The sequence below is a fragment of the Staurois parvus genome, unplaced genomic scaffold (genome assembly GCF_062004578.1).
Source record: "Staurois parvus isolate SC_StPar_1 unplaced genomic scaffold, SC_StPar_1.0 ptg000187l, whole genome shotgun sequence".
NCBI lineage: Eukaryota > Metazoa > Chordata > Amphibia > Anura > Ranidae > Staurois > Staurois parvus.
Window position 1 is genome coordinate 4954815 of NW_028317983.1, and position 24011 is coordinate 4978825.

At 43.5% G+C, this 24011-nt stretch overlaps 1 protein-coding gene across 1 annotated transcript in view; it reads left to right on the plus strand.

Moving 5' to 3' along the window:
• LOC149462036 (uncharacterized) overlaps positions 1-24011 on the plus strand; it is a 199697-nt gene that overhangs the window by 121092 nt on the left and 54594 nt on the right. The window contains exons 15-17 of the mRNA XM_089677513.1: positions 9084-9202; positions 12606-12804; positions 13237-13438. Coding sequence (XP_089533639.1) covers positions 9084-9202; positions 12606-12804; positions 13237-13438 — 520 coding nt within the window. The remainder of the gene's footprint in view (positions 1-9083; positions 9203-12605; positions 12805-13236; positions 13439-24011) is intronic.

Sequence of the window (24011 nt, forward strand, 5' to 3'; positions counted from 1 at the left end):
ACTGTGTCCAATGACACAGCAGATCACGATGTAAATATAGTTGCCGGGTAGCGGCTGCACTTTCCTCACACTGTCACAGCCTGAGAAAAGTACTGCCGATAATTGGGAAATGACACAGAGGACATCTGCGCTGATCACCAGGGTACTGATGATCAGTGCCCAGCAGTGCCTCCCACGAGTGCCCAGCAGTGATGCCAGTCGGTGTCACTCATCAATGCCCACCAGTGCTCCCTCATCAGTGCCCACCAGTGCTGCCTCATCAGTGCCACCCCATCAGTGCAGCCTTTCAGTGTTGCCTATCCATGCCACTTAGGGGCGGATTGACCATTTGGAAACTCGGGCACTGCCCGAGGGCCCAGGGTCAGTAGGGGGCCCCATGAGATGCCCCTGGGACCTTTTTCATAGGCTTTTTTGAGTTTGGACAAGGACACAGGGGCCCCATGATCCCCTATTGCCCGGGGTCCCCATGATTTGTCAGTCCGCCCCTGGCACTGCATCACAGCAAAAGTCATCCTTGCATTCAGCAGGCAGTACTGCCCACCATATGCAACTCATTCAAGCAAATGAGGCATAGCCTACAAGTGCCTTGTGGCAACTAGGATTGTGTATGGCAGTACAATTTAGTATGGGGGGGGTTTAAAACCATTTGGTTGAGACGCGTTATTACCGCCTCCCCAATACATCCCCCTCAAGCTGCAAAGGCAACCATACAGTGATATACACATAACAGAGGTGCGGTGAAAATGATCCCTGAAGGCACGTTCAGCAAGCATTACCACCTGCCAAACACAGCCAAGTCAAGCCAATGGGGCACAAGCTATGAGTGGCAAATATTGTTGTGTATGGAGGTAAGACTTCGTTTACACTTGCGGTTGGGATGGGGGGGGCTGTAAAAGTATGGGGTTATGACCAGGGGCGGACTGACCATTTGGAAACTCGGGCACTGCCCGAGGGCCCGGGGTCAGTAGGGGGCCCCATGAGATGCCCCTGGGACCTTTTTCATAGGCTTTTTTGAGTTTGCGCAATGACACAGGGGCCCCATGATCCCCTAGTGCCCGGGGGCCCCATGAGTTGTCAGTCCGCCCCTGGTTATGACGTGTTTTTACTTCCCCAAACCCCTCCCCCTAATCTGCAAAGGCGACTGTAGAGTGGTACACACCTGGAAAAATGATCCCTGTTGTCGCGTTAGGCAGGCAACATTGCCCGCCAAGTGCAACCCACTGAAGTAAACGCGGCCATGCCACAATCGTGTGCGATTTATATGGATGTGGCACGGTGGTTCAGGCTTTTATTAAATTAATGTGAATTAAAACAGGTGGTGAGAAGGCTACATAACACCTCCTCACCATCTGTCAAACGCCCTCTGAAAAGTGATCAACAGCAGATCGCTCGTCATAGTGCCAATGCAAGCGTAAACAAGCCTTAACTCCGCCACTAATTATTTACATTTTTATATATGCTAGACATGTGCAAACCAAAAAAATAATAATTTCGTTTCGATTCAAAATCTAACAAATTTCATGTAGTTGGATTCGGTAAATTCGTTTCCGGGATTCTTTTCGGTAATTCGTCTTCTAATTCAATTCGAAAAACATTCCAACCATATTGGAAACGTTGTTCGAAATTAGTTCAGCCGAATTCGAAACTGATTCAACAAGATTTGAAAAGTCATTCGAAATTGAAAAGATTACAACCGAATTCGAAGAGTTAAGCTGGCCATACATGTAGAGATTTGAAAAAGAAATAAAAGTCATCAGCTACAAAAAAACTGTAGCTGCCGACTGCTAAAAAATGGACACTTACCTGTCCCTCGATCCCTCTGTGCCCCCCCCACGCATCCCCTTTCTCAGGCCATCCTGTGTTCCTGGTGCCGGCATCTTCAGTATGGGCACCCGGCCGTGACAGCTTGCGCTTTGTGAATGGTCCCGCAGTCTTCTAGGACCTGTCACGTGTCCCAGAACACTACGGGGAGGGAGGGGCGAGGACAAATTCCGCTAGGTGATCGCAATCACAGAGGAAGTAGAAGCGGGTACCTGTCAATTTCGGGTACCTGCTCCCCCCCCCCCTTCCGCTCCCCAAAGGTGCCAATCCTTAACGGGGAGTGGGGGACCAGTCCTTACAGTGAAACTTCCCCTTTTGAATGGAGCTCAGCTTTAACTACTTCCTGCCCACCCTATAGCAGATATACTGCTACAGGACGGTGCGGGTGTGCAAAATCGTGTAAATTGTTACTAGTAATGGCGGTAATTACTAGTAAAAATAAAAAAAAAATCCCATTATCTATACCGCCATTTGTAGGCGCTATAACTTTCACGTAAACCAATTAATTTACACGGATTGGGATTTTTTTCAGCAAAGACGTGTAGCAGAATACATTTTGGCCTAAATTTATGACGAAATTAGATTTTTAAAAAATTTACTGGACATGTTTAACCACTTCCAGTCCGGACACTTTTACCCCCTTCCTGTCCAGGCCAATTTTCAGCTTTCAGCGCTATCACACTTTGAATGACAATTGCGCGGTCATGCAACACTGTACCCATATGAATTTGTTAGCATTTTTTGACACAGATAAAACTTTATTTTGGTGGTATTTATTCATCGCTGGGATTTTTATTTTTTTTGCTATATAAATGAAAAAGTCCAAAGATTTTGAAAAAAAGTGTTTTTTCTTATAACATTTTGCAAATAAATAATCTTTCTTCATAAATCTTGGCCAAAATATATTCATTTATCTTTTTAGTAAAAAAAAAATAACCCAAATTAGTTAATAATTTAGTATAATAATAGTTAATAACCAAAAATTATAATTTTTCTACATTTTTTTTTCACATTTGTATTTTATTTTTTTATATTATTATTTGTTTTTTGTTTTGTTTTTTACATACTGTCACCCTAGCAGTACAGTGTCACCATAGTGTACTACTTGTGGGGGGTGATGAAGATTTTTTTTTTTTCCTACACTGATTTGCTTTTATACCTATAAAGGCTGTATCAATTATTTCTCCTCTATGGCTGCATTCTTACAGCCATTGAGAAATATTGTGTGAGCTGTGATTGGTCACAGCTTGTCACATGGTACAATGCTGTTGTGAATAGCCTTGTACCATGTGACCTCTGTGATCATTCACAGATTTCACAGGTAGTAGGCAATGATGTCAGAAGTGACATCTTGCTTACTACTCTTTCTGTGATCACTGATTGACCAATCAGTGATCACATGATCAGGACCTAGCACAGAGGTCCCATACAATGCGCTCCCAGGGAGCGTGCACAAGCAGGGAGCATGCACAAGCAGGGAGCAGGGAGGACGTTTATAAACGGCCACCCCCCCTGCTCTGCTCCCATCCGGCCGTTTATATACATGGGCCGGACGGGAAGTGGTTAATAGCAAAAAGTCAAAAATATTGTTTTTTTTTCTCAAAATTGTCGGTCTTTTTTTTTTTTTCCTATAGTGTAAAAAATAGAAACCACACAGGCGATCAAATACTACCAAAAGAAATCTCAATTCGTGGGAAAAAATGGTGTACATTTAATTTGGGTGCAGCATTGCATGACCGCGCAATTGTCAGTTAAAGCGCCATAACACAAGCGCCATAACACAAAAAATGGCCTGGTCAGGACAGGGGGGGGGGGGGGGGACTCTTGAGGGCAAGTAGTTAAATTGGTTTTCAAATGTTTGTTCGATTTTGTTTTCAAATCAAATTTTGTCCATGTTCGTTTCGTTATTTCGGATACATCCAAATCTCCGAATAACAAAAATATTCGAATGAAACGAATCGCACATGTCTAATATATGCTCCATCCTTCCTAGTAAAGAGAACCTTCATTCCCCATGCTTGTGTTGAACAATAGTGATGACTGCCACCCCGCTGGCTTCCCTCCTGTGCGCACAATTTAGAAACAATACCTACTAGAGCATTTGAATATTTCAAAACATGTACAACTTTATTCCATGGCGACACACATGATGTCTCTTGTTGGGGAGCGGGCAGAATTTTCTCCATTGACATTGAGAGGATTCCTAGCATGTCTGCAGGCTTTGATGATGTCGGAGCCATGCCAGCATGTCGGGAATATTTGTCATTCTCCTGCCTGGTAACTGGACCTCCTCGGGCCACCGTCAGGCTACATTTCCCTGCTGGTATCCTGGATAACCAGCCCCTCGGGCCATACTTCCTGACAGCTACCATGGTCATCTGAAAGGCTCTTTTCTCCATGATTGATGGTCTCGTTCTGCCCAAGATCAGGTTCTCCATACAAACATCCAAAACATGCCAATCCATCTTCAGTTCAGCAGGTGGTCCAAATGGCAAAAGATTTACAGCCAATCGAAATTGGGATCAAATTTGCATCTGTCACCTAGGAAAAAATAGAAGCTATTTAAAAATTTACAGTCAATCAAATATGTTCTGAAACTTTCCTCTACGATCAGGGAAAAAATAGAATGTGTGGGGAATACAAATGTTTTTTCATGAAGACATCTACGTACGGTTGTGCGCTTCACTAGACAATCAAAGTTTATTCTGTATATATTTTGTGTAGTGCGCCCCGTAAAGGCCCGCTGGTGAAGTGGGTTCCTTTTGCCCTAGTTAATGCACACACAGCCAGGCACACAGCATTTTCTTCACTTTTCCATTGGCTTGAAGGAACAGTCTAGGGCAGGACTGGATCTAGAGGGTGATGCAGTGGGATGTACCCCCCTAAATTTTAGTCATGTCCCTCAGTTTCTGCGAGTGCATCCACTGATCCATGAGTCAGTTGATGTAAGGAAGCACACTGATGGGGACAATCCATGTAACCATGTAAGAGGCACTGTGAGGAGGACACCTGATTTATTTATTACAGGTACTTATATAGCGCCGTTAATTTACGCAGCGCTTTACATATATATTGTACATTCACATCAGTCCCTAACCCTCAAGGGGTGTACAATCTAAGGTCCCTAACTCACATTCATACATACACATACTAGGGACAATTTAGAAAGGATCCAATTAACCTACCAGCATGTCTTTGGAATGTGGGAGGAAACCAAAGTACCCGGAGGAAACCCACACAGGCACAGGGAGAACATGCAAACTCCAGGCAGGTGCTGCCATGGTTGCGATTTGAATCATGACCCTAATACTGCCAGGTGGAAATGCTAACCATTTAGTCACTGTGCTGCCCCTGATGTAAAGGGATACCTGATGTAAGGAGGCACTCTGATGAGGATAACTAATCAAATGTAAGGGGGCACTCTGATGGGGACAATTGATGAAGCGGGAACTCTGATCAGGACACTGATGTAAGGAGGCACTCTGATGAGGATAACTAATCAAATGTAAGGGGGCACTCTGGTGGACACAATTGATGAAGCGGGAACTCTGATCAGGACACTGATATAAAGAGGCACTCTGACGGGGATAACTAATCAAATGTAAGGGGGCACTCTGGGCACTCTGATGGGGACGACTGATGAATCCGGAACTCTGATCAGGACACTGATGTAAGGAGGCACTCTGATGAGGATAACTAATCAAATGTAAGGGGGCACTCTGATGGGCACAATTGATGAAGCGGGAACTCTGATCAGGACACTGATATAAGGAGGCACTCTGATGGGGATAACTAATCAAATGTAAAGGAGCACTCTGATGGGGACAATTGATGAAGCGGGAACTCTGATCAGGATACTGATGTAAGGGGGCACTCTGATGGGGATAACTAATCAAATGTAAGGGGGCACTTTGATGGGGATAACTAGTCAAATGTAAGTGGGCACTCTGATGGGGACAATTGATGAAGCAGGAACTCTGATCAGGACACTGATGTAAGGAGGCACTCTGATGGGGTTAACTAATCAAATGTAAGGGGGCACTCTGGGCACTCTAATGGGGACAATTGATGAAGCGGGAACTCTGATCAGGACACTGATGTAAGGAGGCACTCTGATGGGTATAACTAATAAAATGTAAGGGGGCACTCTGGGCACTCTGATCAGGACAGTGATGTAAGGGGGCACTCTGATCGGGACATCTGATGTAATGGGATACTCTAATGGGGACCCTTATAGGGATTACTCTGATGGGAATCTGAAATAAAGAGGTAGCCTGATGAGGACTCCTGATGTAAAGGGGGACTCTGATAGGTGGCACAGCTTCTAATGCACACTGCGAGAGGCTCACAGTGAAATCAAAGTAAGCAGATGCAGTACAAGAGAGGAGCCTGTAGGACCGTGCAGGACTGAAGGGGAGGCTGGAGTTCAACTTTGAAGCCCAAAAGTTTATTTTTGATTAGTTTTTGACATAAGGAACAGATAGGAACCTCTGTGGGGTTTTTGTTATTTTCTGTGTCAGTGTTCAGAGATTTACCCTCATTTCCATCCAGGTGAAGTGATAGGAAATCTCTACAGAATGCAAAAAAAAAAAGGATCTAGTAAAATGGGAAAGGGTGAGAAACTCTGCCTAATCATTACTACAAGGGATGCACTAATACGGTTTTTTTTATCGGCGAGTACGAGGACCGATCCCGATTACCAATACTTTGCGATGCAATTTGCGTTAATGGACGCAAAAGTCCTCTATCCCGAACTGTCATCGCTGCAAGGAGAGGAAAGAAAGCGGGGATTTCACATCTCCTCCACTTTCTCTCCTCTCCAACCACTGAGACTCAGCATGGGATGCCTGCTGGGAGGTTTCCCACACCAATCCTGTGTGGACTCGGGCTATGATGAGCCTGGGTTCACACATGAGTAGTGGGGAAACCGCATGTGATTTGGACAGGAATCGCATTCCTGTTCAAATTGCATGCTAAACTTTGCAGTGCAATTTGCGTCCATTAACACAAATTGCACCGCAAAGTAGCAGTTAAGGTATCAGGAGTATTTTCACGAGTACAAGTACTTGTGAAAATACTCGGTATTGGCACCGGTACTGATATCGGTATTGGTATCGGTGCATCCCTAATTGGAAACAAAATTGTAAAAATAAAAATCGATGTCTGTGTATTGAGAACAGTGATCACTGATTGATTGCTTTTCATTTAATATTCATGCACCTAGAAGTGGGTGGGAGGTAGGAGGGTAGATGATTCAGGGGGTGTACAATGGAGGTCAGCTGGTCAACTCCTTCCTGTGTCATGACCTCAAGTCTCTGCAGGAAATAGGGCAGAAGCAGGGGCGCACTGACAACTCATGGGGCCCCCGGGCAATAAGGGGATCATGGGGCCCCTGTGTCCTTGCCCAAACTCAAAAAAGCCTATGAAAAAGGTACCAGGGGCATCTCATGGGGCCCCTTACTAACCCTGGGCCCTCGGGCAGTGCCCGAGTTTTCAAATGGTCAGTCCGCCCCTGGGCAGAAGTAATGGAGAAGCTTTTTGGACAGCCATCTGGACACTGACATAAAGGTGGGTAGAAGAAATGGAAAGCTTTTGAATTTCTGCAAAATAAGTAAATGAATGCTATATTGGTACATAGGGGAGCTGGGATTTAGAAAAAAGGTGAACCTATCCTTTAATCCTTATGCTGCTAGAATTAGTAAATAGACAGGAAGGTAGATTGTATTTAATTGTTTTAACCTTTTTTTTTGTACATCACTTCAATTCCTTCCCAGTTTCTGGCCTAGGCCAAAATATGTCATACATGCCAGAAGTCTTCATGGGCATTTTTTTTTTCTTTCATCTGGAGGAGGGGAAGAGGGGCTTTCTCAGCTAAGCACACCCACCTGCCTGAGCTAAGGGTAGATGGATTCCAGTAAGTAAATGCTACATGAATCAGCTGCCCTTGACTAAGATGGCTGCAGCTAGAGATGCTAGGGGGCATTTTCAAAATGATTTCTCAACAAAACAAAGCCTGGAGACATGGACTGATGGGCGAATTTGCTTTGAATATTAAAAAATGAATGAAATAGTTTGTACTGTGTACAGATACAGTTAAGTTCTGCTTTAAGCTGCAAAAATAATTAAAATAAAAAATAAAATTAGATGGGAATTGATCAAAAATGCTTTTTAGAGCAGAACATAAGTGACTTCAGTTGCTATCCATTACATTTTTTTTATCACTGAGTCCCTGTAAACCACAGAAAATAGAGGGAGAGTAGCTGTGATTTCAGTTGTGAATTTTGAAGATACATTTCTTCACAGCACATGAAGCTACAGGGGTCATTGTGGGCTTGTCTTAAGGTTGTTTTTACTGCATGTTAAAGCGGAGTTCCACTCAAAAAAAAATAAATAAAAGTCAGCAGCTACAAAAACTGTAGCTGCTGACTTTTAAAAAACAGCCACTTACCTGTCCCATGATCCCGCGGTACCCCCGCTGCAGCCCATTTCACCAGCTGTCCTGTATTCTAGGTGCGGGCATCTTCAGTGTGGGCACCCAGCTGTGACAGCTTGCGGCTTCACAGCCGGGTGCCCACTGCGCATTCGCAAGTAGAGCTGCGCTTTCTGAATGGCCCCGTCATCTTCTGGGACCTGTCATGTGTCCCACAAGACTTCGGGGAGGGAGGGTAGGAGGACAACTTACGCTTCCGATTGCCTAGGCAATCGCAGCGAAAGTGGGAGCGGATACCTGTCAAATTCAGGTACCCATTCCTCCCCGCTCCCCAAAGGTGCCAATCCTTAATGGGGAGCGGGGGACCAATCTTTTAAACCGGAACTTCCCCTTTTGGGTGGAACTCCGCTTTAAGAATATGGAAATAGTTTAATGTCCATAATTTGGGCACAAGTGCATGTTAAATGATGAGTCACAGGCAGACCTCAAACCCATTTTCAGTCGTCCTTTGTGTGATATTGTACTCCTTGCCTCCTCTGTGCCCTGGACAACTGCCCCTTCTGCCCTTCTCTAATTACTGCTCTGGAAACCAGAAGAACTATAGCCTTGGCAACAAACCCAAAGCATTAAAACAAATTTCCCATCAAGTATTACAATTTTTAATGCAAATAAATGTATTATTGGCCTCTAATGCTTCGTAAATGAGCAGGTGAGCATCCAGACACATGGCTAACAAAATATAGCCACTGACCAGAGGTTCTATGTAAGTGGGGTATTATTATGCTTTTCACAATTCTTTTTTGTTGTAATGCCTATTTTTTATTTTAATCAGCCTTCTCGGTCCTTTCATTGTGATGCTTGGAAAGATTGTGAATGATGTGGTCAAATTCCTCTTTCTCTATGGAGAATTTTATATCCCCTACGCATGTGCCTTCTGGATCATATTTGGAGGTTTGCTTCTTCTTTCTCTGTTTAATTTTTTTCTGTATTTATTTTTTTCTAAAATGTATTTAGAGCTCGCTTAATTCCTTCCTTCCCAGCCCCAAGATCCTTTTAATAAGTGGGTCTGTACGCCTCGAGGGGGGGGATGGGACAAAGAGCTGGATAACATGACCACTGTGGATAGTTATCACAGTGGTCACATGTTCCTGATGGATCAAGATGGCCTAAGTTGCTGTTCCTGGAAGAAGAGCCTGGAAGAAGCACTGGGTACGAGAAGCTTTCTGGGGGGAAGGTGAGCATAGCGTATTTTAATTCCACCTTTAAAGGATAAGTTCACCTTTTGGAACATGATGATCTGCTCTACATCATTATTGGAGACCCCAGAACTGTCTGACAGCCCAGTCACTGTGCTAGGAGCATAGTTCATGAATGCTTATTTGCTGCTTGTGGGCCTCAAACCTCTTTGGTGATCACACAAACATTCATTCAATGCAAGTAAGCAAGCACGAACTGAATAAAGATCCCAATGCAAATCCCACGCCTATTTGATTGATAAAGTGAGCTTTTGCTTGACTGACCTTGCCAAAGAATTGTATATGGTGTAATTTTGATGATCAAACTAAACTGCAAATTTTTTGGAAGGCTGACCAGAATTCAGAGAAATTAAATTATGATTTTTAATAGCTCATTCACATTTGTAACTGATGGATCAGTCACATTTTAAAAACAAAATATCCAGTCAATTGCAAAAGCGTAGATCAATACTGTATGTGTTGCATTATTTGAGATTATTATTGATGATGAATCTTTTGTATGACCACCATAAGAGAGGGTAGATATAGACCAAAAAGGGAGAACCTCCATAGATTTGCCAAGATCCCTATAACTGACAATTTCTACACTTTGAATTCCATTTGACTTTATAGGCAGAAAACAGGAATTTTAAATATATATCATGGTCTTTATTACAACATCATCATAAAATATCTTGTGTTTTAACAAAATTTAATCACAAAAAATACATATTAAAATCACAGAATTATTACATATTTCCAGCAATTTATATAGAATACCCTACACATTTCGGAGACCTATACTCCTTCTTCAGGGATAACTCTGTAGACAATACAAAATGCATCTGAAATAACACCATTAGAATATAGGGACACGTGTATTGCATATGTTATATTTTAAATTTGAGATCATGTAGCACTTACATATAAAAAAAACACATCAACTATTTAAAATCTGCTGAACAAAGACATTTCTCCTGGTTGCCACATCAAATACTAAAATTTCAAAAAGATTTCCTCATCATATTGCAGCCCTATCAAGGTAGACACTGAGATCACTCAAAAGGAGAACAGGGGGATAAATGCCAGCCGATGTGCAGTCCCCAACTTAAAAGTAGTACTCATCCAAAGGGTAATCAACCCAAATTAGGTTTTGACCAGCAAGGAATTATAGCCAACAGAGATCTATATTGGCTGTACTAGTAGGTGGACAAGCATGTAGCACAGCTTGTGGAAATTGTGTAAGAGAGGATAGATAGGGACATACTAGGGGGAGATATACATATTACAACTACAAGTTTCAAGAACTAAAAATGAGCCTGCACAAGAAGTCTACATAGGTGTTAATTCTTTGATTTCCAGGGCTGAAGGTGTGAACTGTGGAAAAATCACCTAGCAGAGACCATAGAATGGCCTTATACAGTGGGGATCGAAAGTTTGGGCACCCCAGCTAAAAATTTGTATTAATGTGCATAAAGAAGCCAAGGAAAGATGGAGAAATCTCCAAAAGGAATCAAATTACAGATTAGACATTCTTATAATATGTCAACAAAAGTTAGATTTTATTTCCATCATTTACACTTTCAAAATAACAGAAAACAAAAAAATGGCGTCTGCAAAATTTGCTGAAATTTTATTGAATCCATTTTTCCTTCTACTCGTGAGATGTTCCCTGTGCCACTGGCTGCAACACAACCCCAAAGCATGATTGATCCAACCCCATGCTTAACAGTTGGACAGAGGTTCTTTTCATTAAATTCTGTGCCCCTTCTTCTCCAAACGTACCTTTGCTCATTCCGGCCAAAAAGTTCAATTTTAACCTCATCGGTCCACAGAACTTGTTTCCAAAATGCATCAGGCTTGTCTATATGTTCATTTGCAAAGTTCAAACGATGATTTTTGTGGTGAGGACGTAGAAGAGGTTTTCTTCTGATGACTCTTCCATGAAGACCATATTTGTACAAGTATCTCTTTATAGTGGAATAGTGTACCACAACTCTAGTGTCTGCCAGATCTTTCTGGAGGGATCATGCAGTCAAACGTGGGTTTTGAATTGTTTTTCTCACAATCCTGCGAGCTGTTCTGTCTGATATTTTTCTTGGTCTTCCAGATCTTGCTTTAACTTCCACTGTTCCTGATGACTGCCATTTCTTAATTACATTCCGAACAGAGGATATTGACATCTGAAAACGCTTTGCTATCTTCTTATAGCCTTCTCCAGCTTTGTGAGCGTCAACTATTTTCAGTTTCAGTTTTCTAGACAACTGCTTAGAAGAACCCATGGTGCTGATTGTTGGGGCAAGGTCAGATGAGTCTGGGCATTTAAAACCTTTGAGATTGACATAACCTGGTCTTCCCAGACAATGATTGAGAACAATCTATGACACTGGCAGGTCTCAGCTTTGCAAAGGGGGCAGTGCATGCTATAAATTCTGCAGGGTGCCCAAACTTTTGCAGATGCCATTTTTTTGTTTTCTGTTATTTTGAAAGTGTAAATGATGGAAATAAAATCTAACTTTTGTTGACATATTATAAGAATGTCTAATCTGTAATTTGATGCCTTTTGGAGATTTTTCCATCTTTCCTTGGCTTCTTTATGCACATTAATACAAATTTTTAGCTAAGGTGCCCAAACTTTCGATCCCCACTGTATGTGGAAGACAGATAGTGTTGAAGGCTCCCACCCTGGTTCAGGAATGATTGTCCCAGTTTGACTTAGATGACCTCTATCACGCCTTTTGTGACACCAAAGATGAGATTATGCAACTAGAATATAGTGGTTCTACAACTTTTACACCTTCCTGTTCTTGGACAGTCAACATCTACAAATTGTTTGGATTAGGGTGTCTGTTCTTTCTGTGTGGATATAAATGACACTCAAGACTTGGAAAAGCTGTGAAATATCTTCAACATTACAAAACAAGTCCGATTGAATGTGACTACTACTAGCTCCACTCTTGAACATATCCTGTCTCAGTGTTTGATTCACCAGTTTAGGTCCAAAATCTACACTTTTTCTAGACAGGTTTTTCTTTGCTGTTTGTGATGTTTTCCAAATAACTTCAGGTCATATTCAGAGCTGTAAGAGTTGATAACACAATGGCTTCTCTTTTGTCTAGGCCTAGTAGACAATATGGTCACTGTTCCGCAGATGCTGTTCACCGTCTTCCGCATCACATTGGTAGATGATTATGCCTTTTCAGACATGTATAAAGTTGACCCTGTGATGGCCTATATTTTGTGTGGCACGTTCCTTGGAATCTCGGCCATCCTTTGTATCAACTTGCTTATTGCCCTGCTTGCTGATTCCTTCCAAAGGTACGTTATGCTAGTAGAACACAAGATAGCCATAGAGAATGTAAATGTGCTGGTGTAAATGAGTCTAAAACGTAGTTGCAAGTCGTATCTGAAATCACACTAGTCTGAACCAGGCCTAAGTGCTAAACAGGATTGTGCTGTGTGGAAGGGCTGAGTAATTCTAAGGTCTGAATGGAAATTAAAATCCTTTGGCAGATAAAACAGTTCCTGTGTATGCATTTCATCTACATATTTAGCTTTAACAGTCTCCTAATTATTTAAAACAATTTAAAGCAGACATATACAATCCAATTTAATGTATTAAAAAAAAATCAGCCACCTAAACATTTTATAAAGGACAAAAAAAAAATGTAGTGCATTTATAATGGATTAATCACTGAAAACATACTCAGAGATGGAGTTGCTTTAATTTCTTACTTAACTTTGTCACAGGGTTTATGACAATGCTGCAGCAAATGCCGTAATGCAACAAGCAACTACCCTTCTGCAGATGGAAGAGACCCTCAGTAAAAAAAACAAGGCCAAATTAGAAAGGTACATCCAAACCAACTGTGCTCCTTTATCACTCTTTTACGATGATGACCTCACCATAAACCAAGATGATGATCTGAAGAAAGTCACCATTCAGATTAAGGTATTTATTAAAGCAGAACTTCATCCAAAAGGGGAAGTTTTGCTCTTCCTGCTCCTCCCCCCTCCTCTGCTGTATTTGTAATATATGTTTTTTGATGGGCTGGTTTTGACAGGTACCAACTCCCCAATTTCAATTGGATCGCTGAGGCAATTCCACCAGAAGTTCTCCTCCCCCTCCCTGCCCGCAACCTTCTGGGACCCATCACAGGATGCATTAAGCCTTTAGAACCACTTTAAGTCAGTGATAGCCAAGCCACTCTTCCTCATTTATAAATATTTCTTAATAACAGGAATAGTGCCAACTGACTGATGTAGTGTACATGTGGTTCCAATGGTCAAAAAAGGGTCTAGTTGAGTATCAAAGAACTACAAACTAGTCAGCTGAAATTCAATAGTTTGCAAGGTGCTTTAATGGGGAGATTTCTGTTCATTTCTTTCCAAGGCCCACTTCACCACCTGTCCCCTGGATCCTGTTTCCTCACGACTGTTGCAGCCTCCTTCCTGCTCTATCCTAAAATATCTAACCCACATCTTCAACCTCTCACTTTCCATGGGCACCTTTCATTCCCCACTCAAACATGCACTGGTTACCCCCATCCTCAAAAAACCCTCGCTGGACCCCACCTGTTTGAATAACTTAAGACCCTTCTCCTTGCTCCCGTTTGCCTCCAAGCTTCTCGAGCGCCTTGTTCACAACCGTATGGACTGCTACCTCACTGACAACAACCTTCTTGATCCCCAACAATCTGGCTTCCGCCCACAACATTCCACAGAAACTGCCCTACTAAAACTCACTAATGAACTACTAACTGCTAAAACCACGGCCATTACTCCTTGACCTTTCTGTTGCCTTTGACACAGTCGACCACCCGCTCCTCCTAAGTAAACTCCATTCCATCGGCCTCCGTGACTCTGCTCTCTCCTGGTTCTCCTCTTACCTTTCTCAGCACACTTTCAGTGTCACATACAACTCCTCCTCCTCTGCTCCGCTTCCTCTCTCTGTTTGTGTACCCCAAGGTTCTGTTCTTGGGCCCCTCCTTTTCTCTCTCTATACCTCCTCCCTGGGCCAACTGATAACCTCCCATGGCTTCCAATACCACCTCTATGCTGATGACACCCAGATCTATCTCTCCACTCCCCAGCTCACCCCCTCAATCTCCTCACGTATCACAAATCTACTAAGCGACATATCAGCATGGGTGTCACATCACTACCTTAAACTCAATCAAAAACTGAGCTTGTAATATTTCCTCCTTCCCGATCCCCCACTCACGACTTTACCATTAAGATCAACAGCACAACCATTGGTCCTTCTCCTGATGCCAGGGTGCTAGGCGTAATCCTAGACTCTGACCTCTCCTTTGGGCCCCACATCCACTCACTGGCTAAATCCTGCCGCCTCAACCTCCGGAACATTTCCAAAATCCGCCCTTTCCTGACCAATGACACCATAAAACAACTTATCCACGCCTTGGTTATATCCCACCTCGATTACTGCAACTCCCTCCTCACTGGTCTACCGTTACACAGGCTATCCCCCCTTCAGTCTATTATGAATGCTGGTGCTAGACTCATACACCTTATCAACCGATCAACGACTGCTGCCCCTCTCTGCCAATCCCTCCACTGGCTTCCACTAACCCAACGTATAAAATTCAAAATACTAACCACAGCTTACAAAGCCATCCACAACACTGCCCCTAGCTACATCACCGACCTCATCCACAGATACCACCCAAATCGCCCACTCCGCTCCTCCCATGATATCCTCCTCTCCAGCTCCCTCATCACCTCCTCCCACGCTCGCCTCCAGGACTTCTCCAGAGCTTCTCCCATCCTCTGGAGCTCCCTACCACAGCATGTCCGGTCAGCCCCCACCCTGTCTGCCTTTACGCGATCTTTGAAAACGCACTTCTTCAGGGAAGCCTACCCCACCTCCACCTAAGAACTGTACTTTAATCACCTCCGCGAGATCATCCCCCGCAGCTATCACCTTTTGTATCACCTCACCCTTCCTTTAGATTGTAAGCTCCACGAGCCAGGCCCTCCTATTCCTTCTGTACTGAAATGTCTTGTAACTGTACTGCCTCCCTTATATTGTAAAGCGCTACGCAAACTGTTGGCGCTATATAAATCCTGTATAATAATAATAATAATTTCTTGTCTTAATTACAATGTGTCACCTAGATAGGAAGTATGGTGGAAAACATTTCAACAGGATGGCAGATAGCAATAAAAACTCACAGGTGTTCTTATCCTTAAAAAACTGGATTTATAATATAAACTAGTCTTTATCAACCTTATTAACACAGAGGAACTCTCAAAATAACTTTTCAATCTCAGGGAACCCCTACTAAAAATGACCATATCTACAACTCATGATAGATTACTGTGATGGTCAGTGGGAAGAATGCTCCTTACATTGGGGGTCAGTGAGAAGAATGCTCCTCACTAGGGGGTCAATTAGAAGAATGCTCCTTACATTGGGGGTCAGTAAGAAGATTGCTCCTTAGATTGGTGATCAGTTAGAAGAATGCTCATTACATTGGTGATCAGTGGGAAGAATGCTCCTTACATTGGTGATCAGTGAGAAGAATGCTCCTTACATTTGTGATCAGTGGGAAGAATGCTCCTTACATTGGTGATCAGTGAGAAGAATGCTCCTTACATTGGGGATCAGTGAGAAGAATGCTCCTTACATTGGTGATCAGTGAGAAGAATGCTCCTTACATTGGTGATCAGTGGGAAGAATGCTCCTTACATTGGTGGTCAGTGAGAAGAATGCTCCTTACATTGGTAATCAGTGGGAAGAATGCTCCTTACATTGGTGATCAGTGGGAAGAATGCTCCTTACATTGGTGATCAGTGGGAAGAATTCTCCTTACATTGGTGGTCAGTGAGAAGAATGCTCCTTACACTTGGGAAGAAGTACTTGGTTACAGATAGCTAAAAAGATCAATGCTGTCAGTAGGAACTTAAGGAAGGAAGCCGAAACTGCTCATTGTTCAAGGAACCTCTGGAAGAACCATAGGGTTCCATGAAACCCTGGTTGAAAAGCCCTGTTATAAGGCTTTTCAAGGATAGTTGAAGTGTTAAGGGTTGTGAAGTTGAAGTTAAGGGTTAATATGTAGGGTTAGATTAGGTATTAGGTTCAAGTGAGGGTAGGGTTAAGTGTTAAGGTCAGGTTAACTAGTAATGATAGAGAAGGGATCATATAATTTAAGGACACACTTTTTTTTTTTCATCCTTTTAACAATCAACGACCGCTTCAGGAAGACCAATATTGCTGCACAGCAGACCAGAAAAGACCATCTTCTTATCACTTATAGTATCTTGTCTCATTTAACGTGTTATAGCAGAATGCTGCTCTGAGTTTTTAGAAATGTTCAAATCTTTGCCAGCTCAGCAGGCGATGCATGACTTCCCATCATGCATCATACTTCAGAAAGAATGATGTACCCTTAGACGCTGGGAATGAGAATGTGTGAGGTCAGGCAGCTGACAAAGCAGGAGCTGTCAGACATCAGATGACTTCTGTCCCTTAACACTCAAGCTAAAGAGACAAGCTCAAGCTAAGTAAGTAAAGCTAAAAAGTGGGACGCAATATAAATCTTTCATAGGTCAGCCTGTGCACTATAATATTATATAGTACAGAAAAATCCGATTGCACAACCCCAGCTATGACTGGTTCTATTTAAATGTGACACTGAATTTGAGTCTTCTGTCTCCCCTGTCATCCTCCACCCAACATTTAGATAAGAGTTAGCTTTTAAAGATAATGCAACTTAAACCCCTGATATTCAGGTATTTTTTGTTATTGTTGGAAAGGGAAAATCGAGGGCAATATAAAATATGCTTTCTTACCAGATGGATTTCTCGTGTTAGTTAACGAAAAGCCCATTTGCACCACTGTAAGAGCTGGTAAGCTTTTCGACTGCAAATATGGGGATCCGATCTATAGTACAGCACTCTAATGTGTCACCTAACACTCCCTTTATGAAGTGAGTTAAAGGATAAGTTCACCTTTGGAAACATGTAACATGTTCCCACTGTTGCAGCCTCTCCCTGACCCGCCGCCTCTAATGACAGCGAGACAGGGATCTTCTCCCCAGACTCTCTGTCACAATTTAAAAAAAAAAAAACGTGGCCAGAGTTCTGTGAATGGGAGAACTACAAGTACAGCCAGCCTTACGGCTGTTGGCTTGTACATCTCAATGAACTACCAGGGCGCTGGTGAGCTCTTTAGGTAGTTCATTGTTTCTTCCTGTCATTGTGTAAATGCCTGCTCATACGAGGTACGGGTAGACAGCTTTCAATGGCAGTCTATACGAGTCCTCAGCAGATCGCAGGCACAATGCTTTGCAGGCTCCTAGTAAATTTAGTTTTTTACAAAGGTGAACTTCTCCTTTAAGCAGTATGTATCTACCCCTATATCAGTAGCAAAAACATTATCAGAAGTTTGCATTGCTGCAAGAAAGGTCCAGTGTGTTCCAATATGACAAGACATATGCATGTTTCTAAGTATAAAGTTACTGCCAGATGTGTGTTACCACGCAGGTAGGGACCAGGGGCGGACTGACCATTTGGAAACTTGGGCACTACCCGAGGGCCCGGGGTCAGTAGGGGGCCCCATGAGATGCCCCTGGTACCTTTTCATAGGCTTTTTTGAGTTTGGGCAAGGACACAGGGGCCCCATGATCCCCTATTGCCCGGGGGCCCCATGAGTTGTCAGTCCGCCCTTGGTAGGGACATATTAGTGTGCACACTAAGCTGCGTGCAAGTAGGTGCGCGTGCACGCTCAGCACTGGTTTTCGTTCTAAGCAGCCCACTTAAGCTGGAATCTAACATGGAAAGATTGCTGAGTGGCCTTCAGCTAGTTCTTAATTTACCTGTGACCTGACCTGCTACGTTTGTCCTCCTGTATTCAACCTGGCTTGACTATGCCCCTTCTCAGCATATCTGCAGAAAGAACATAAACTACTCTTCCTCCTGCTGTAAGTGGACAATTCATATATGACCCTTTTATCCAGTCTATGATCATCTCCTTTTCTGCCTTCTCTCTTCAATCCTAATGTCCATGACCAAGTCCTTCTGCATCTGCTCCAGTGAAACATGAACTGCCCGTAGCAACAATTAGATCTTACCCTGGCTCCTGTCTCCCTTGTCCACAATAAGCTCTTGATCCAACTCCCTTCCCTCAACATCCTTAATCATCTTTCCCTTTGCCACTCAGCAATGTCCATGACCAAGTCCTTCTGCATGTGCTCCAGTGAAACATGAACTTCCCTTAGCAACAATCAGATCTTACCCTTGCTTCTCTTTCGCTTGTCCACAATAGGCTCTTGATCCAACTCCCTTCCCTCAACATCCTTAATAATCTTTACCTTTGCCACTTAGCAATGTCCATGACCAAGTCCTTCTACATCTGCTCCAGTGAAACATGAACTGCTCGTAGCAACAATTAGATCTTACCCTGGCTCCTGTCTCCCTTCTCCACAATAAGCTCTTGATCCAACTCCCTTCCCTCAACATCCTTAATCATCTTTCCCTTTACTCTCGAACCTTAGCCCCACTTTTCCTATTTTCTCAATAGTTCATGATCACATCACACTTAGCCCTCTATCCTCTGTCCATGATCCGATCCCAGTACTCTCTCTCTTTCTTCATGAGTGAAGTAGTCCATGAAGATCTACTCTCTGCTTTTGAACCCTTGGTCGGCTTTTTTTCTGCTTTCTTCAACCTTCACAATATTCCATGGTCAGTGAACATCTTCTATTCTGTCCCCTGTATCCTCTACCTCCCTTACTTGGCAATGTTTAGCTGGCATTCTGCCACCTTTTCTTCACATTGGTTGATGAAATGCATCCTAAACCCAAGAACTTCATGATCATCTAACACTCTGTCTCCCATCTAACACTCTGTCTCCCACCCACGATCATTTAGTGAGATTGCACAATATAGGTAAATCACTTCAGACTCAACCAGTACTGGTATTCATTGTAGGTGTGGCTCTGCTGAATCAACTTTTTTTTCATCTGGGTTCCATGCCTACTGGTCCTTCCTGCTCCATTGCGCTTTCTGTCGTTTTAGCAACCTGACAGAATATATGTTTAGATAGTCCTTCACAGCTGTAACTTTCCTCTAGTGTCTTATTCAGGAAATATATGCAAACTTCCTCAGTGCAATATGGAATTGTATGAGCAAAGACCTCACTCTGTTCCCAGATTCAGGTTCCTATAACTTAATTACTCCTGATTCCCATTTTATGATTCTTTGTGATGACCTGAACTTGCCTGACTCCATTTCCTGTCTGCTGCAAGCCCCAAACTGTGGCTTTTTTTTTTACCATGATGTTTCCTTTTATTTACTTATTACAAGTACTTAAATAGTGCCGTAAATGTATGCAGTGCTTTACATATACAGTTGCAAGAAAAAGTATGTGAACCCCTTGGGATTACGTGGAGTTTTGCATGAATTGGGCATAAAATGTGCTTTGAACGTCATCTAAGTCACAACAATAGAAGAACACAGTCTGCTGAACATAATACTACACAAACATTAGATGTTGCCATGGTTTAATTGCACATAACATGTAAACATTCACAGTGCAGGGAGGAAAAAGTATGTGAGGCCCTAGCTTAATGACTTCTCCCAGAGCTAATTGGAGCCAGGAGTGAGCCAACCTTGACTCCAATCAGTGTGATGATATTGGATGTGTTGCTGACAGCTGTCCTGCCCTTAAAAAACACACACCTGTTTTGGGTTTACTGGTTTCAAGAAGCACTGTCTGATGTGAACCATGCCTCGCAGAAAAGAGCTCTCAGAAGACCTACGATCAAGAATTGTTGACTTGCATGAAGCTGGAAAGGGTTACAAAAGTATCTCCAAAAGCCTTGATGTTCATGTGTCCACGGTAAGACAGACTGTCTACAAATGGGGAAAGCTTAGCACTGTTGCTGCTCTCCCTAGGCGTGGTTGTCCTGTAAACATTACTGCAAAAGCACAGCGCAGAATGCTGCATGAGGTAAAGAAGAATCCCAGAGTGTCAGCTAAAGACCTACAGAAATCTCTGGCACATGCTAACATTTTTGTTGACACATCTACAATAAGGAAAACATTAAACAAGAATGGAGTACATGGGAGGACACCACGGAGGAAGCCATTGCTGTCCAAAAAGAATATTGCAGCATGTTTGAAGTTTGCAAAAGAGCACCTGGATGTTCCACAGCACTACTGGCAAAATATACTGTGGACAGATGAAACCAAGATTGAGTTGTTTGGGAAGAACACACAACACTATGTGTGGAGAAAAAAAGGCACAGCACACCAACATCAAAACCTCATCCCCACTGTAAATCTTGGCGGAGGGAGCATCATGGTTTGGGGCTGCTTTGCTGCCTCAGGGCCTGGACGGATTGTTGTCATTGATGGGAAAATGAATTCCAGAGTTTATCAAGACATTTTGCAGGAAAATGTACGACCATCTGTCTGCCAACTGAAGCTCCGCAGAGGATGGGTGATGCAACAGGACAATGACCCAAAGCATACAAGTAATTCAACAAAACAATGGCTGCAACAGCACAGAATACGCCTTCTGGAGTGGCCCAGTCAGAGTCCTGACCTCAACCCGATTGAAATGCTGTGGCATGACCTTAAGAGAGCGATTCACACCAGACATCCCAATAATATTGCTACACTGAAACAGTTTTGTGAAGAGGAGTGGTCCAAAATTACTCCAGATCGTTGTGCAGGTCTAATCTGCAACTACAGGAAACGTTTGGTTGAGGTTATTGCTGCCAAAGGAGGGTCAACCAGTTATTAAGTCCAAAGGTTCACATACTTTTTCCTCCCTGCACTGTGAATGTTTACATGTTATGTGCAATTAAACCATGGCAACATCTAATGTTTGTGTAGTATTATGTTCAGCAGACTGTGTTCTTCTATTGTTGTGACTTAGATGACGTTCAGAGCACATTTTATGCCCAATTCATGCAAAACTCCACGTAATCCCAAGGGGTTCACATACTTTTTCTTGCAACTGTATATTGTACATTCACATTAGTCCCTAACCCTCAAGGAGCATACGGTCTAAGGTCCCTAACTCACATTCATACATACACATACTAGGGCCAATTTAGACAGGAGCTAATTTACCTACCAGCATGTCTTTGGAGTGTGGGAGGAAACCAGAGTACTCAGAGGAAACCCACGCAGTCACAGGGAGAACATGCAAACTCCAGGCAGGTGGTGCCATAATTGGGATTCGAACCAAAGACCCTAGTACTGCCAGGTAGAAGTGCTAACCATTTAGCCACTGTGCTGCCTCTTGATTCTGTACTTGTCTCATTTCTACCATCTGCTGCTGTAACCTGTGGACAGTTGGGAGAAGGGGGTAAATAAGGGCCGCAACTCTGCAGCAAAATCCAACACCCCTTGCAGGTTTTGCTGGTAATGATGTGGCAGCTGCTTAGATCCTGTGCACTGGCCATCTTCAGGACCTTCAATTCCTTGGTGACTGCACACTTGACCAATTTTCCAGTTGATCCATCATCTGATTGGATGGTAATATAGTACAGTACCAGAGTGTTGTAAATCACTCAAAGGCCAAAAATATTCAGCCTAAATCACCCCCAACAAGTAAGAGTTCCTAAGAACACTACTTGTAAGGGGTGTAGCGCCTTCCTAGTTGGGTGCTAGGATTTGTATAGTTAGGATAAGTATAGCTGTGCTTCTCTGATTACCAGAGAGACTGTTAGGAAAATCTAACTGGGCTCTCTGCTTAAAGTGATTGTAAAGGATGAACGTTTTTTACCTTCATACATTCTATGCATGAAGGTAAAAAACCTTCTGTGTGCAGAAGCTCCCCCAGCCCCCTCAATACTTACCTGAGCCTCATCGTGATCCATGGGAATGACAGCTTTGGCTGTCCCGGGTCTCTGCATCCTCATTGGCTGAGACAGTTGTTAATCTACTGTTGTTAATCACAGCCAGTCAGCCAATGAGGAGAGAGAAGGGGCAAGGTCAAGGAATGGTTAATGGACACACTGAGCAGAGGGTGCCCCCATAGCAAGCTGCTTGCTATGGGGGCACCTGACAAAAAGAAGGAGCCAGGAGAGCCTGCGGGGGACCCGAGAAGCGGAGACTCCAGGCTTCTCTGTGCAAAACCACTGCACTCAGTAGGTAAGTATGACATGTTTGTTATTTTACACACACAAAAAAATGAATCTTTAGAATCACTGTGATAGATTAGTCAGGTCTGCCCATGATGCTCTGGTGCTGCTGAGTTTGCCTTGAGTTCCGTCCGCCTTCAGGAAGCTCTGGGAGCCTTCCAGAACCTAGGAGGGAACTAGGCAAATGAGCAGCATGAATATGCATACAGCCCTGGCATACTGGGATGTTCTGTGAGCACATGGGTTCAGCGTCTTTCCCTGGAGAGGATTGCACCAAGCCAGGCTGGAGGCAGGCTTGCCTCACCTGGCACTTGCTGCTATGCAGGCCTCGGGTGTGAGAACTGAGGACCTGAAGTTAGGGAAAGTGACCCTGGTTCTACAATAAGCTGACTGAGGGGAGCTGTCTGCCAAAAATCTGTCTGGTATCACTGGAGAGAATCACTTAGAAGATTGGAAGGATGCTGCCATTCTGTCCTTGGACTTGTGAGTACAGACACTGAGAAATCTTGGGGACTCTGTGTGCTTTGCTACCCACCCCTCTGGTGCTTGATAATCAGAGTGGGTCTGAGAAAAGGGAACACTGGCTGGCTGGTGCTCTGAAGAACTTTTCCAACTCCTGCTACTGCGAAGGACTTTGCTCAGTGCTATAATTTTTGAACTGCCACAGTCTTCCGTAACAGGCTTGTAGCTGAGGAGCTCAGCCCTGTAACTACTACTACTGCTAAAGGGAATTTGCTCACTTCTAAACTACTTGTTACTACAATTTAAAAAGAAGTCGGCTATCTGCTTTCAGCCAGGGCTTCAACGGTGCTCAACTAAGAGATCAGCTAGATGTCAGTGGTGAATAGCTCTAATTTTGGAGTATCCTACTAAATCCACCATCCCTATCCCCAGTTCTTCAACTCCAAAAACAAACATCCCCTAGACTGGTCAATGAAGACAATGAGCGAAAGAGTGTGTGTACCTGGCTGTGGAAAATACTTTGTGCCTGGCTGCGTGGTGAAGAAAGGGAAAACCTGGGCAAAAATATAAGCAGCACCTCCAGGTGGTAGCGCTGCACGAGTCCTAGACCTTATTCATTATACTCCATTCATTGTACAACAGTACACAGCAAGTTAGCTGTGAATGATAAAGCATAGACAATAGCAGGGGCGGAGTGACAACTCATGGGGCCAACGGGCAATAGGGGATCATGGGGCCCTTGTGTCCTCACCCACATTCAAACCACACCCAAAAAAGCCTATGAAGGGTACTAGGGGCATCTCATGGGGCCCCCTACTGACAATGGGCCCTCGGGCAGTGCCCGAATGGTCAGTCCGCCCCTGGACAGTAGGCATTATGCAGCTTTTTTTTGCCTAGGCCCAGTTTTTCATTCATTTCACAGAGCTGTGTGCTTGAAAAGTG